General features: G+C 44.3%; 1 protein-coding gene across 2 annotated transcripts in view; it reads left to right on the plus strand.

The window, feature by feature from the left end:
• The window catches only part of ATP6V0A2 (ATPase H+ transporting V0 subunit a2), a 40,445-nt gene that overhangs the window by 11,814 nt on the left and 14,351 nt on the right, over positions 1 to 14,280 (plus strand). The window contains exons 6-10 of one of the 2 annotated variants that reach the window (XM_043902034.1): positions 204 to 330; positions 8,001 to 8,083; positions 10,057 to 10,150; positions 10,830 to 11,042; positions 13,911 to 14,061. In XM_043902034.1, the coding sequence (XP_043757969.1) occupies positions 204 to 330; positions 8,001 to 8,083; positions 10,057 to 10,150; positions 10,830 to 11,042; positions 13,911 to 14,061 (668 nt within the window). The remainder of the gene's footprint in view (positions 1 to 203; positions 331 to 8,000; positions 8,084 to 10,056; positions 10,151 to 10,829; positions 11,043 to 13,910; positions 14,062 to 14,280) is intronic. The other variant, XM_043902035.1, reaches the window with a different exon arrangement.

Genomic DNA, 14,280 nt, shown 5'->3' on the forward strand with positions numbered 1-14,280 from the left:
AATTTCTCTAAATTATGAGCTCAGCTTTACATTGAAGAGGATGTTTCAAAAATATCTCATCCAGCATTTCAGATATTGTCCAGTTGGAGAGCTTTCAGGGTACCTTCCCCATTTTGCCAGAAATGAATGTCTTCATCATCCTTTTACTGCAGTTTGATAATATTCATTGCTTTTACTTGACCACAGCCTTTATTGTCTCATAGATTTATATCTGGCCTAATTAACCAAGGAAAAGTTGAAGCATTTGAAAAAATGTTGTGGAGGGTCTGCAAAGGGTACACCATTGTGACCTATGCAGAGCTGGATGAGCCCCTGGAAGACCCTGAAACAGTGAGTAAATGTCACCATCTCCTTTCAGCAGTGACAGACTTGCCCCAGAGCTGGAGGTACAGTCCAGAGTGAAGCATTTGAGTGAGTTGTTAACCGGATTCCTTCCTTTCCTTGGATACATTTGGGGGGAGTTCCTGAGAATAGGGACTTTCTCCTCTTCTACTGAAGTACAATAGGGGCATTAACATGGATATATCACTACTTCCTGAGCTTCAGAAAGTAGATCCAGTTTAGGTTTCAGCAGTTGTCCCAATACTGTCTTTTATGGCAAAGGATCTAGTTAAGAATCACACTTTGGATTTATTTGTCATGTCTGTTTTTTTCTTGGTTGCCCTGCAAGGCTTGCAGAATCTTGTTGAATAGATCCCCAACCAGAGATTGAACCCTGGGCCCTCAGCAGTGAAGTGCAGAGTCCTAACCACTGGACCGCCAGGGAGTTCCCACTTGTCATGTTTTTTTGGTCTCCTTCATTCTGGGGTAATTTCTCAGTCTGACCTTGACCTTCATTGTCTTGGCATTTAAAAATTATTATAGACCAGTGTTTTGGGTAGAATGCCCCCCTGTTTGGGTTTGTCTGATGTTTTCTCATGATGAGATTCAGGTTACTGTCTCTGTCAAGAATGTCCTAGAAGTGATGTTGCCTTCTCACTACTTCCCATCAGGGGCACATGGGAACTTTGTCCCATTACTCGTGATGTTCATTTTGATCTCTTGATCAAGGTAGTGACTCCTAGTTGTCGCTGCTGTGAATTTGTAGTTCCTTTTCCTTTGTATTTAATACGTGTTTTTGAGGAAGTGCTTTGAAACTCTGTAAGTACTCAGTTCCTCATCAGATTTTCAGTCTGTTAATTTATGTCCTATTTTATTCAATGAGTTATACTCTGTTACTTTGATTTTTTATTTTGATATTCAAATTCTCTAGATTTGGCCATCTGGAGCCTATTCAGCTGGCTTTTATATTCTTTTTACATGTTCCCATCATCTTTTGAATACTTTTTTGCTTTCCTGATAACAATATATCCAGATTCATTTTGTAATTTCCCTCATGCAGCTCTGGAATTAGCCATTTCTCTGAGGAGCTTAGTTCTCTTCAGCGGAGAATGGTAATTAGAAGCCACGCTGTGGTTTCTGGGTGTGCCCATTGTGAATGAGGTGATGCTGTTCCCAGCTCTGTCAGTGGACAAAGGGTGCACACATGCAAATGACTCACCCACTCACAACTTTATTTCTGTACCTGTGTGTGTATGTGAAAACCATGACTTTACATCCAATTCTACTCCAGCACCATAGGGTTCATCCTGATTTGTAGAGTTCATTTGTAGGGTTCATTTATAGATTTGTAACTCCTTTCTTCAATGGTGAGAAACTCAACTCCCATTATTGTTTATATACTTATTTGATCAGTCCGCTTGTATGTGACCAGTCTGCCCACTGATCTCTTACCTCTGCTGCCCTGCCCTTCTCTCCATACGGAACTTCAAGTTCCCCAGCCCCCAGACTGAGAGGCCCCCTGGTGTGGGTGCCCTGCTCACCCTTTCTGGGTGGCTTCTCTGCAGCATGTTTCCTCACAGAGCTTGGGCTCTGATTCTGCCCTTCCCCTCCCCTCTCCAGGTCCATCCCCGAACGCACATCTAAGGCTTCAGGAATGAATTATTCAGGGAGGGAAGCAGAGGAGAGGAGCCATAATTACCTTTTAAAATAGCTGTGATTAATTTTTTTAAAGACCTCAACCATAAAAATAACTATTTTGCTCTAAATGAAAATGAATTGATCTACTAAAGGTAGAAAAGGAACTTGGGCTTATTAATTTTGAGAGAAGCATCCATGTGTTCTTTTCTAGATTTGCCTTAGGAATTTTGGCTGTAATGTTGTTCAGTTGTGTCTGACTCTTTGCGACCCCATGAACTATAATCTACCAGGCTCCTCTGTCCATGGGATTCTCCAGGCAAGAATACTGGAGTGGTTTGCTCTGTTCTTCTCCAGGGGATCTTCCTGACCCAGGGATTGAACTCAGGTCTCTTATATTCCAGGCAGATTCTCGAGGGAATAGTTTTGACGCATAAAGGAGTTTGGCTGTGAAATGATTTTTATAAGGTTTAGCCTGAGTAAATCACACATGTTGGAAAATCTAATCGGTCAAGCTGTTCATTAGCCATACACTTATAATTATTTTTTGTGCCTCCTGAAATTGCCAGTAGCAATATGTTAATTATCCATCACCTGTGACCTCTGAGACCTCTCCATGGAAAGCTGAAGATTAAAACTGTTCTGAAGTAGCATTTACATATCTCTGAGTTTTTTCTTTTTTGAGAACGTATCATTCTCATGCAAAACATAAAAATTTAAAAAAAATACAATTTCTAAGCTCTTTGCTGAGTTTATACCAGTATGTTAAAGGGCATTAAATGTCTGTGAAGAAATACAGAGACATGGATAGACTTGGATAGGGATGTGTATATATGTGTATATATATATGTATATATTTTTTAATTTTCTTTTTAAAAATTTATATCTGTATTTTTGATTATATTTGGCTGCTCTGTGCTGTGTCTCTGTTGTTTTGCATGGGCTTTCTGGTTGTGGCAAGTGGGTCTACTCTCTAGCTGTGGTGCGTGGGCTTCTCATTGCGGTGGCTTCCCTTGTTGTAGCGCATGGTCTCTAGATCTTGAGCTTCAGTGCTTGTGGCTTAGTTGCCCTGTGGCACTTGGGATATTCTGAACCAGGGATCGAACCTGCTTCCCCTGTATTGGCAGGTAGATTGTTAACCACTGGACCACCAGGGAAACTCTTAATTTTCTTAAAAACTTTTTTTATTTCTAATTTTTTGTTGAGGTATAATTGACAGAAATGTGTATCCTAAAACCATAATTCCTCCCTTTCCCACGATTATGAAGGAAATGTGAGCTCGTTCTAGAAAACTGAAAATAACATAGAAAATACAGAGATGAAAATCAGTCACCTGTAATCCCCCTACTCAGAGAGGGTTACTGTTTACCTTTCAGTGTGCATTCTATTAGTCCTTGTTCTGGGGAGGATGTGGGATTTGGTTTGGTAACTTTTACTCAGATTCTAGGATTTGTTTGTTCAGTTCAATTCAGTCGCTCAGTCGTGTCCGACTCTTTGCGACCCCATGAACCACAGCACGCCAGGCCTCCCTGTCCATCACCAACTCCCGGAGTCCACCCAAACCCATGTCCATCGAGTTGGTAATGCCAACCAACCATCTCATCCTCTGTCGTCCCCTTCTCCTCCTGCCCTCAATCTTTCCCAGCGTCAGGGTCTTTTCAAATGAGTCAGCTCTTCGCATCAGGTGGCCAAAGTATTGGAGTTTCAGCTTCAACATCCGTCCTTCCAATGAACACCCAGGACTGATCTCCTTTAGGATGGACTGGTTGGATCTCCTTGCAGTCCAAGGGACTCTCAAGAGTCTTCTCCAATGTTTGTAGTGTCATGTTTAGTATCTTTTGGGTCCCATGTCTGACCTCTGAAAGTCCTTACAAACCCCAGAGTGTATTTCTAGCCATTTTCTCCTTTGTCAGTATCATTTTTAGATGCTGACCAGTCTCTCTGTCAAAGCTAGACTCAGGCACGTGGTTTCAGATCTGTGTTTTTTATATTGTATATATCCCTGTTCCATATTATGTCTTAGGTGGTTGTATTCCGTGATACAGTACTATTTTTAAAATCATTAAGGAATGTTCAAAGTAAAATTCACTATAAATGCCATTTCTTTTCTCCTCCAGTGTAGTTTCTTTAATAATTTATCCTGAAATAATTTCAGTTTACAGAAAAGTTGCCAGGAGAGAACAAAGACTTCTCCTGTTCCTTCCCAACTGTTAATTTTGCTGCATGTACTCTATCACCCACTTTCTGTATATCTATTCCCATTTTCTTTAAAAAAAAAAAACAACTATCTATTTTGGCTGTGCAGGGTCTTCTTGCTGTGCACAAGCTTTCTCTGGTTGTAGGGAGTGGGGGCTGCTCTTTAGTTGTCCTGTGCAGGCTTCTCATTGTGGTGGCGTCTCTTGTTGCAGAGCACATGCTCTAGGCACACGGGCTTAGTTGCTCCTCGGCATGTGGAATCTTCCCAGGCCAGGGATCGAACCCGTGTGCCCCGCATTGGTAGGCTGATTCTTACCCACCGTACCACCTGGGAAGTCCCATCCCTGTTTTCATCCATCTCCTTGCAGACCTGAGAGGAAGCCATGGACAAGTGTCCATTGCCCGTCACAGGAATGCTGTTTTGGACTCTGACCCACCAGGCTCCTCTGTCCATGGGATTCTCCAGGCGAGAATCCTGGTAGGGGTTTTCATGCCCTCCTCCAGGGGATCTTTCCGAACCAGGGATGGAACCATGTCTCTTATGTCTCCTGCATTGGCAGGCAGATTCTTTACCATTAGCACCACCCGGGGAAGCCCAATAACCACGATACAACCCTCCAAATGAGAAAAATCAACATGGATGCAACACTTCGGTGCAATACAAACATGCCCTTCAGACTCCTCACAGTTTGCCTTGTTTCCTTGCTGGTCCGCTGCCTAGGGGAGACTGTGACCTGCATTTGGGACAGACATCGTGTTCTGTGGGACGACCCTCCTTTGGGGTCCATGCATTGCTTCCTGACGACCAGGCTCTGAGCACACGTTGCTGATGGGAACATGGATGCTCTGGTCCTCTCAGCACCTCCCACCAGGGGCCATGTGATGTTGGCCTGGTCATGTTGGTGTCCTCCAGGTTTCTCCACTTTCATGTCACCCTTCTGCCCTATTTAACTGTTAAGTGGTTGCTGAGGAGGTGTTCCAAGGTTATTGGTCACTGGGGCCTCATTCCTCACCAGACTTCTACCCACCAGCCTCAGCCTCCACGGTGACTCTCTGGAACTCGTCACCTCTGTCACAGTTGCCAGCATTTTTCCTTCTGGGCTTACTGGTTACCATCCTGCAGAAGGCAGTGCTTGCCCTGCCCTCACAGTCACTTACTCATTCATCCACGAACTCAGACCTTCCTCTTTATTTGATGACTTGTATTCTGTTACAGTCCTTTTTTGTTTCGATGCCCAAATTGTCTGATTTGGCCACTGGGAGTCGCTTTGTGCATGTTTCTCTGGCCTTTGGCACGTTCTCAGCATTCAGCAAGCAGTCCCTTATTTCCTGTTAACATAGGATTGTCCTGGTCTCTGCCTGGAGTCAGCTGTTCCTTCAAGGACCACTGGTAGCTTTTAGTAGAGAGCGGAATTTAGAAAGCAGGATCTGGGTGTTCAGGTTCTCGTTGTGTACTGGAGCGCTGTGGTTCCTGGGCCCTTGCAGCAGTCAGACACGTACACACTCCACACACAACACGCACACACACAGCGGTAACCTCCTCTGCAGCTACCTGTGCACATTGGTTATAGACCGTTTGTTCAGGGACTTTGCTGGTGGTCCAGTGGTTAAGACTCCGTGCTGCCAGTGCAGGGCGTGTGGGTTTGATCCCTGGTCAGGAACCAAGACCCCTTATGCCCTGTGATGCAGCCAAAAGAGAAAAAAAAAAAAAAAAACAACAACCCCAGACCCCCCATTTGTGCAGACTATAACCTACAGTTCTAGACGTCTCTTTTTCTTTGTCACTTTTTTCTGACAGTGAAAAATCTGGCTCCCCTTATCGACAATATCATTCACGAATTGTGTGATTTAGGTATTTGTTCAGTGTATCCAGCCTCCCAACCACATCAGCTGTCTCCTCCTCCCGCCGCTTCCCCGCCCTCCCCCATCCCTGGCCGCCCTATGTCCTTACCTTCAGGATCTCACTGCCTCTGCTTTGCCTAAAGGTCCCCAGCCTGTTTCCTGTCCCATGTTATTTCAAGGCTTTTAAAGCCATCCTTTAAATACCATCTCCCAAATGGATATACTGGCTTGGACCTCTGCCCCAAATACCAGACTTCTGTTGAACTGGCTTCTCCATAACTTTGACGTTCCCTGAAGACATTTCCACAGAACGCTTAAAACTGAACTCCCAATCTTCCCCTGTCTCCCAGACCTGATCTTCCAGCTTGCCTGTCTCAGTCAGCAACAGCTCAGCTCTCATCCTTCCAGCGTCCAGAATGATTCCTGTGAAACTAGTCAAACTGCCCCCACCTCACCCCCAACCTAAAACCCTCCCTTGGCTTCCTGTCTCACTCAGCCAAAAGCTCAAAGCCTCACAATGTCCCATCCGGTCACCCTTCTGGCCCTCGGTCTGGCCATTCCTCTTCAGGCAGGCTGGCCTTCTCACTTCGCCGCATCTTGCCTCTGTCTGAGTTTTGTCTTTGGCTTGAGAGGCTTTTCCCCAGGATCCATGTGGCTTGCTCCTCACCCCTTCACTCCTCTAGACCCAGATGTCACCTTCTCCAGGAGGCCTTCCCTGATTGCCTGATTTAAAATTGCAGTTCCCAACCCGCTTCTTTCCGTCACCCCCCCTCCCCCCAGCTTTATTTTCTTTTTTATAATTATTTTTATTTTTGGCTGCACTGGGTCTTTGCAGCTGCATGGACTTTTTTCTAGTTACGGCGAGTGAGGGCTACTTTCTGGCTGTGGTCTTTGGGCTTCTCATTGTGGTGGCTTCTCTTGTTGCAGAGCACGGGCTCCAGGTTCACAGGCTCAGTCGTTTTGGGTTTTGGGCTCTAGAGTACAGGCTGAGTAGTTGTAGTGCATGGACTTAGTCGCTGTATGGCATGCGGGCTGCACCAGGGATTGAATCCGTGTCTCCTGCATTGGCAGGCAGATTCTTTACCGCTGAGCCGCCAGGGAAGCCCAGCATTATTTTATCACCCTTATCTCCACTTGGCATATTATGTTCTTTCTTTGTGTCTCTCACTGCCAACCTGAATACAAGCTTCCCTCCCCTCCTAGGTCAGGAACTTTTGTCTATTTTGTTCACTGCTGTACCGGGAACAGTGCCTAGCAAATAGGCCAAAAACCTATTCATTGTTAGTTGTAGAATACTTGTAAATACAGTCAGTTCTCATTTGTATAGTTATGTTGTACAGTCTCCATGAGAACCGAGCCATTGCTCCTAGGAGAAGCATAGGGTTGGGTTCCTTTGAGCCTCTGGTCACAGGGTTTTTTCAACTGATTAGTCCATAACCTCGTTTTATATGTGTTCTGTTTAAAGGCACCTTGCTTAATTTATACTGTTGATTCATTAGCATTGAACTCACTGCCAACCCACGCTAGCATGCGTGTCTGAGCAACTCATATGGGACACATTTAAGGGCAACTGACAGCCTTCCTGTGCTCAGAAACTCTAGGCAGCACTTCAGCAACACCCCTGAGGACTGTTTCCAATTCCGAAATGACCAACGAAAGGCACAGAAGTGTGAAAAACTTGGAGCTAGACAGACCACAGAAAGGACACGTGTTTACAGTGTGAACTAATGGTCACCTTGTTTGACCTCAACTGGAATATGCACTTTGGGGATCTCAAAATTTTTGTCACTCTGCATGTCTGCAAATGAGTGAAAAAATGCTGCAAGTTTTGGTTTTGGGGGTTATATCTGGAGTAAATTTGCAATTGTGGAGTCTGCAGATAATGAGGATGGACAGTGTTTGTTAAATGAATGAACACATTAATGAACTAACTCTGACAGAGTATGAGCTGCCAGGGTTTTCAGAGTTCTACCTGCAAAAGTAACAGTCATCTTTATCCTTTGTAGGGAGAAGTCATAAAATGGTATGTGTTTTTGATATCCTTTTGGGGAGAACAGATTGGCCACAAGGTTAAGAAGATATGTGATTGGTAAGAAAAAGAAATATTTTATTTCATTTATTTCTTCATTCTCAGTAACCTCTAGTTTTCCTTAAATAGGTCTCTGAAGAGTAACGCAGAGGCTGCCGGGCTTTGTTACGTGATTTCTTTGCTGTAATGCCCTGTTTTCAAACATTTAATTTGTCATCTGCCTTGCCAGTGTAATACTTAAGATAATTTAAAAGTAAACACCATGTTTTTAACATTCCCAGATTTGATTTCTTTCTTGGGAATTAAGGCTCAAGATCAATCGGGGAAGGAATCCAGGTTTACTATTTGCTGCCTTTCTGTTGTTTTGAGCCACGAATCAGCATATCTATCCTCCTGGAGCGGATGGCTTATCCTTTGTCCAGCCCTCCACAGTTAGCTTCTTTGTCCTGGGGAAGGGGGCCTGGCAAGTGGTGGAGAGGGTGGGCTCAGAGCTGCCCGCCTGCCTAATGAGGTGGTATAAGTAAAAGACTCTCGGATCACATGAACCTTCAAGATACGCAGAGCAGTGTCCCAGCAAGAATCAGTCTGTGACTTAGTTTTGTCACTAGTGGGGAAATAAACAAGGCCACACCAAAACTCAAAAGAATGGCCTTTTGTTTTCTTATACTCCGGGAGATTTTAGCTGGCCTTGCTTCTTGCTGGGGTAAGGGTGAGACTTGGTTATTTTCTTTGGATCAGTGTTCACCAGAGTTTGATACACAGTCACTGGTGTTATGAAAAGTAATTTTAGGTGTTACATGGGCAAGCTTGTTCTTACTCTAATAGATGTATATTTATTTTTATGTAGATGACAAAAACTATAGCCAACAGATAGTCCCCTGACTTCACAAATATCATTGCTTAAGATAAAGCTAGAGTAAGAATATAATTTTGATGGTCAGAGCATAGAGAGAAATAGGAAGCATGGCATTCAAATACTGAGGCAGCATGGGAGATCTTGCAGCTTGGGAGGTGTGGCCCTGCCTCCTCTCTGACCTGGTGTCACATGGCCCCAGGGGATGTTTACTGTGAAAGTGAAAGTGAAGTTGCTCAGTCTCTCTTTGCAACCCCATGGACTGTAGCCTACAAGTCTCCTCCATCCATGGAATTTTCCAGGCAAGAGTACTGGAGTGGGTGGCCATTTCCTTCTCCAGGGGATCTTCCCGACCCAGGGATTGAACCCAGGTCTCCCGTTTTGCAAGCAGACACTTTTACCATCTGAGCCACCGTAGCACATGTCAAGGGCAAGTGCTGGGAATCCAGAACTTTTTTCTCCCTTGATTTTCTTTTTTTATTTCAAGTTTCTTGTTAAAAAAAAAAAAAGGATTATAATTAGTTGCTTTACAATATTGTATTAATTTCAGCTGTAAACCCTGTGAGTCAGCCACATGTCTATGTGTATCTCTTCCCTCTGGAACCTTCCTCCCACTGCCTCACCTCACCCCTCTGGGTCATCACAGAGCACTGAGCTGAGATCCCTGTGTTACACAGCAGCTTCCCACGAGCTAGCTGTTTTACACACGGTAGTGTATATACGTCAGTGCTACTGTCTCAGTTTGTCCCATCTTCTCCTTCCCTGCTGTGTCCACAAGCCGTCTCTACATCTGTGTCTCTTATTTCTCTCTCCTTTTTTTTAAGGTAATTATTGTATGTTCTTTGATTTATGTATATACTCCCAGCTTAAGGCTCATGGTGAATTTAGAACGTTGAAATTGGGAATGAGCTTTTAGGAATCGTTGAGAGCAGAAATGGAATTTGGAGCCAAGAGAGAGTTGGCTAAATCTGTGGAATCCAGTGGACATTTGTCCAGTGTCCGTCTGCAAGGCCTTAGCACGGCCGGGAGCTTGCGTCTGCACCTTTTTGTCCCAGAGGGCTGCTTTTATTCTGGTCTGGAGGAAGTATGCCCAGACGGTGAATTAAATTTAGCTCTAGTTTTCTACATAGCTTCTTGTAGTTCTGACGGCTGCAGCGCTGTCTCGAATCCTGTCTTCTAGTTACCACTGCCACGTGTACCCCTACCCGAACACAGCCGAGGAGCGCAGAGAGATCCAGGAGGGACTGAATACCCGGATTCAAGATCTTTACACCGTGAGTGAACCAGAGACTTACCTCCTTATCTGAGGGTTTGTGAAACATTTACACATCCATTTAGTTTCTTTTTTTAATATGGAAAATTTTGGTTGTGGACAAATCAAGATGTTTTAGGGGGACTGGAATGTCACCTCCTTCCTCTTTGTGGGAATTTCATTTTAGCAGCCTGTTAGAAACCTAGATGGTTTCTAAATGATAAGGCTTAAAAAAAAAAAAAAAGTTTGGTTATCTTTGATCTGTTGAAGTGTAATTCTTCATCAGACAGCATAAGTGAGCCTCAAGTAAAGTGCTGGCTGTAATTTTACCAGCACTGTTTTAAGTCATCTTTCTGCTTAGACGTGCACTCTGACCCATTTGAGTGAAAGAGGGTTTCTTGGCAGAATAGGATGGGATTTGGTGGCTCCTGGCGTTGACAGGAAGTAGGGTGAGGCTGAAGTGTGTAAGAGCTAGGGACCTAGGTCTCTGGGCCCAGCCAGGCCATCATGCTGCCCCGGGGACCACGACATCTCACTGTTTCCTGTGCCCTGAGCTCCAGGCCTGGAGGAGAAGGACTGAACTTCCTTAACTGTCCCCAGAGAGGCCGGTGCCTGGAATCTCCCCAGAGGAGGTCCCCCTAGAGGAGGTCAGGTGCCCGGCAGATGCTCCACTGAGATCCCATGTGTTTGTCCTCACCCAGGTGCTTCACAAAACCGAGGACTATTTAAGGCAAGTGCTGTGTAAAGCCGCCGAATCAGTCTACAGCCGCGTGATCCAGGTGAAGAAGATGAAAGCCATTTACCACATGCTGAACATGTGCAGCTTCGATGTGACCAATAAGTGCCTCATTGCGGAGGTCTGGTGTCCTGAGGCTGATTTGCACGAGCTGCGAAGGGCGCTGGAGGAGGGCTCGGTGAGGCGGCCCTCCCCTCCCTTCTCTCCCCTCCCCTCTCTCCCCTCCCCTCCCTTCTCTCCCCTCCCCTCTCTCCCCTCCCCTTTCTCTCCTCCTCTCCTTGCGTGCAGGCCCTTTTCTATCCAAGGTTGGAGTGTATCTCATCAAGCTCCGGGAGGTGAGATAGATGGGATAGGACACCATGTTGATGCTTTTGAACTGAAATTGCAGAGTCAGTCACTGGAAGCTCTGTGCACGTGCATTCTTTTTTTCTTAATTGAAGTTTAATTGCTTTACAGTGTTTTCCTGTATATGGCAAAGTGATTTGCACAGGCTTTTTAAAACAAACTTTTCATTTTATATTGGAATATAACCGATTAACAATGCTGTGATGATTTCAGGTGGGCAGCAAGGGGACTCAGCCATACCTATACAGATACCCATTCTCCCCCAGATCCCCCTCCCGTCCAGGCTGCCACAGAACATTGAGCAGAGATCCCTGTGCTGTACAGTAGGCCCTTGTTGGTTATCCATTTAAATATAGCAGTTGCAGTGGCATTTTAATTTGCTTGTTGGAGTAAGTAGTTCAGTGACATGTTTTAAAAGTCAAAAAAATATTAAAAAATATTAACCAGTGAAGGGACTAACTCTTACCCAAAGTCTTAGTTTTGTTCAGTTCCCCTGCTCAAAGACAACCCTTGTTTCAGTTTTATTATGTCTTTGAGTCTCTTAATCATAGATAAACAAATAGGAATACATTAAAGGGAGAATTCCCTTCCTTCACAATAGATTGTGTGCTATTTATACTTTCTTTTCTTTTAAGAAGACTTCCCTGTTTTTATAGCTATTTAATATCCTGCCAGAAGGGATGTTACATGGTTTATGGAACTAGTCCCTGGTCATTTAGGTGCTTTCCGACTTTACAGATACTGCCAACAGAGACTAACTCTTGACCTTTGACAGTTCATACACACACAGATTTGCCTCTGGGTAAATTCCCAGGGTGGAATTGCTGGATCAGTTTTGCCAGATACTTGCCAGATGAATGCAACCAAATGTTGCATTTCCCCTATTTTGAGTGAAGGTGAATATCTTTCTTTCATTTAAAAAAAAAAAATTCGTTTATTTTTGGCTGTCCTGGATCTTTGTTGCCGCTCTTGGCCTTTCCCTAGTTGCGGCGAGTGGAGGCCACTCTCTAATTGTGGTGTGTTTCTCTAGTTGCAGAGCATGGGCTTAGTTGCCCCTAGGCATGTGGTATCTTCCCAGACCAGGGATCAAAGCCAGGTCCCCTGCATTGGCAGGTGGATTCTTAACCACTGGACCACTGGGGAAGTCCTGAATCTTTTTTTGTATGTTTAAGAGCCTTGAATTTTCACTTTCTGGTGAGCACTCTGTTCACATGCTTTGCCCATTTTCCACTTGGGGGTTGGTCCTTTTCTTACTGATTTCCTTAACTCGTTGTCTGTGATACAAGAGCAAATATTCTCCCCCATTCTGTCACTTGTCTTACGGTGTTTCTTTCTGTTTGTTTGCTTTGGTCGTGTGGAAGTTTTTGGTTAAATATCTTGGTTGAACCCATTAATCTTAGTTCCTATGGTCTCTGAACTTTGAATGATAGGTTATTCTCACTCTAGGACTATGGGCTCAGTCTCCCATGCTGCTGTGTGACTTTTTAATGCGGTATAAGTGTTTTATAATGTTGTGTTAGTTTCTGCTATACAAGAGCTTTTTCTGGGTCAAAACTTAAGTTCTTTACTGAAAATAACAGGTTTACATACTTCAATAGACAAAGAAACATGTTTTTTTATGAGCTTTTGCTTAATCACCTTGTTTCTTTGCATAATTCTGTGATGGTACAAAAACATCAAAATAATGATGGCATAAAAATAGTTATTTTGGAGTATGGGGCATCTGTTGTATTTATCTATTTAAAGTTCTAGATGATTCTTATTTATTGAGGTAGCATCAGTTTTGAGAGACATGACCGATATGTCTAGTGCATATGTATGTATATAAGTAGCCCCAGGGTTGCCAATATAAAACTGGAATTTAGTGGTTTATCCGTCTAGTCAAGGCTATGGTTTTTCCAGTGGTCATGTATGGATGTGAGAGCTGGGACTATAAAGAAGGCTGAGCGCTAAAGAATTGATGCTTTTGAACTGTTGTGTTGGAGAAGACTCTTGAGAGTCCCTTGGACTGCAAGGAGATCCAACCAGTCCATCCTAAAGGAGATCAGTCCTGGGTGTTCATTGGAAGGACTGATGTTGAAGCTGAAACTCCAGTACTTTGGCCACCTGATGCGAAGAGCTGACTCATTTGAAAAGACCCTGACGCTGGGAAAGATTGAGGGCAGGAGGAGAAGGGGACGACAGAGGATGAGATGGTTGGTTGGCATTACCAACTTGATGGACATGGGTTTGAGTAAACTCCGGGAGTTGGTGATGGACAGGGCGGCCTGGCGTGCTGCGGTTCATGGGGTCGCAAAGAGTCATGACTGAGGAACTGAACTGAACTCCTAAATATGTTCAAGAGAAATTTAGAGACAGGTACAGTATTACCTAATAAAAATGAAATATAGGGAAGAATAAACCAGAACGTCACTATGGCAACATTTTGGTTTATTTTTGTTACACTCACCACTTCCCACCACTAGCCTTGCTAGATTCTTCTTTCTGTAAGACCACAACCCCCGGGCGTGCCCCGCCTCACCCTGCCAGGAGCTTTCCCCAGTTCCTCCTGTCACTCCTGCTATACTTGAACTCTTGGTGGGGGGTGATCAGTACTTCCCCATGTGGCCCTGCACAGGGCCTTGTCATAGCAGGCCACCAAGATTTGTTGAAAGAGCTCTTGGGTGGTAATTTTTCCCTTCTTTTTTTTTTCATGTGAAAGAGAGAGAGCGGTGGTACGATCCCCTCATTCATGAACACAATCCCAACAAAAGAAACTCCCCCAACTCTGATCCGCACCAACAAATTCACCGAGGGGTTTCAGAACATCGTGGATGCCTACGGGGTTGGGAGCTACCAAGAAGTGAACCCAGGTTGGAAGCCTGAATTTGCCCGTCTTTGTATTTTATACATTCTATACATCACTGTTGCTTTTTTCCCCCTATAAGAATGTAATAGATATTTGGAAAAATAGGCTCACTAGTAACTGTTTTGTTATTTAGTATAAGCTGTTTTATTTTTGAATGTACTTGGCAGCATGTGGAATCATACTTCCCCCCACCCAGGGATTGAACCCGTGCCCCTGCATTAGA

This window comes from Cervus elaphus, chromosome 5, assembly GCF_910594005.1.
Source record: "Cervus elaphus chromosome 5, mCerEla1.1, whole genome shotgun sequence".
Taxonomy (NCBI): domain Eukaryota; kingdom Metazoa; phylum Chordata; class Mammalia; order Artiodactyla; family Cervidae; genus Cervus; species Cervus elaphus.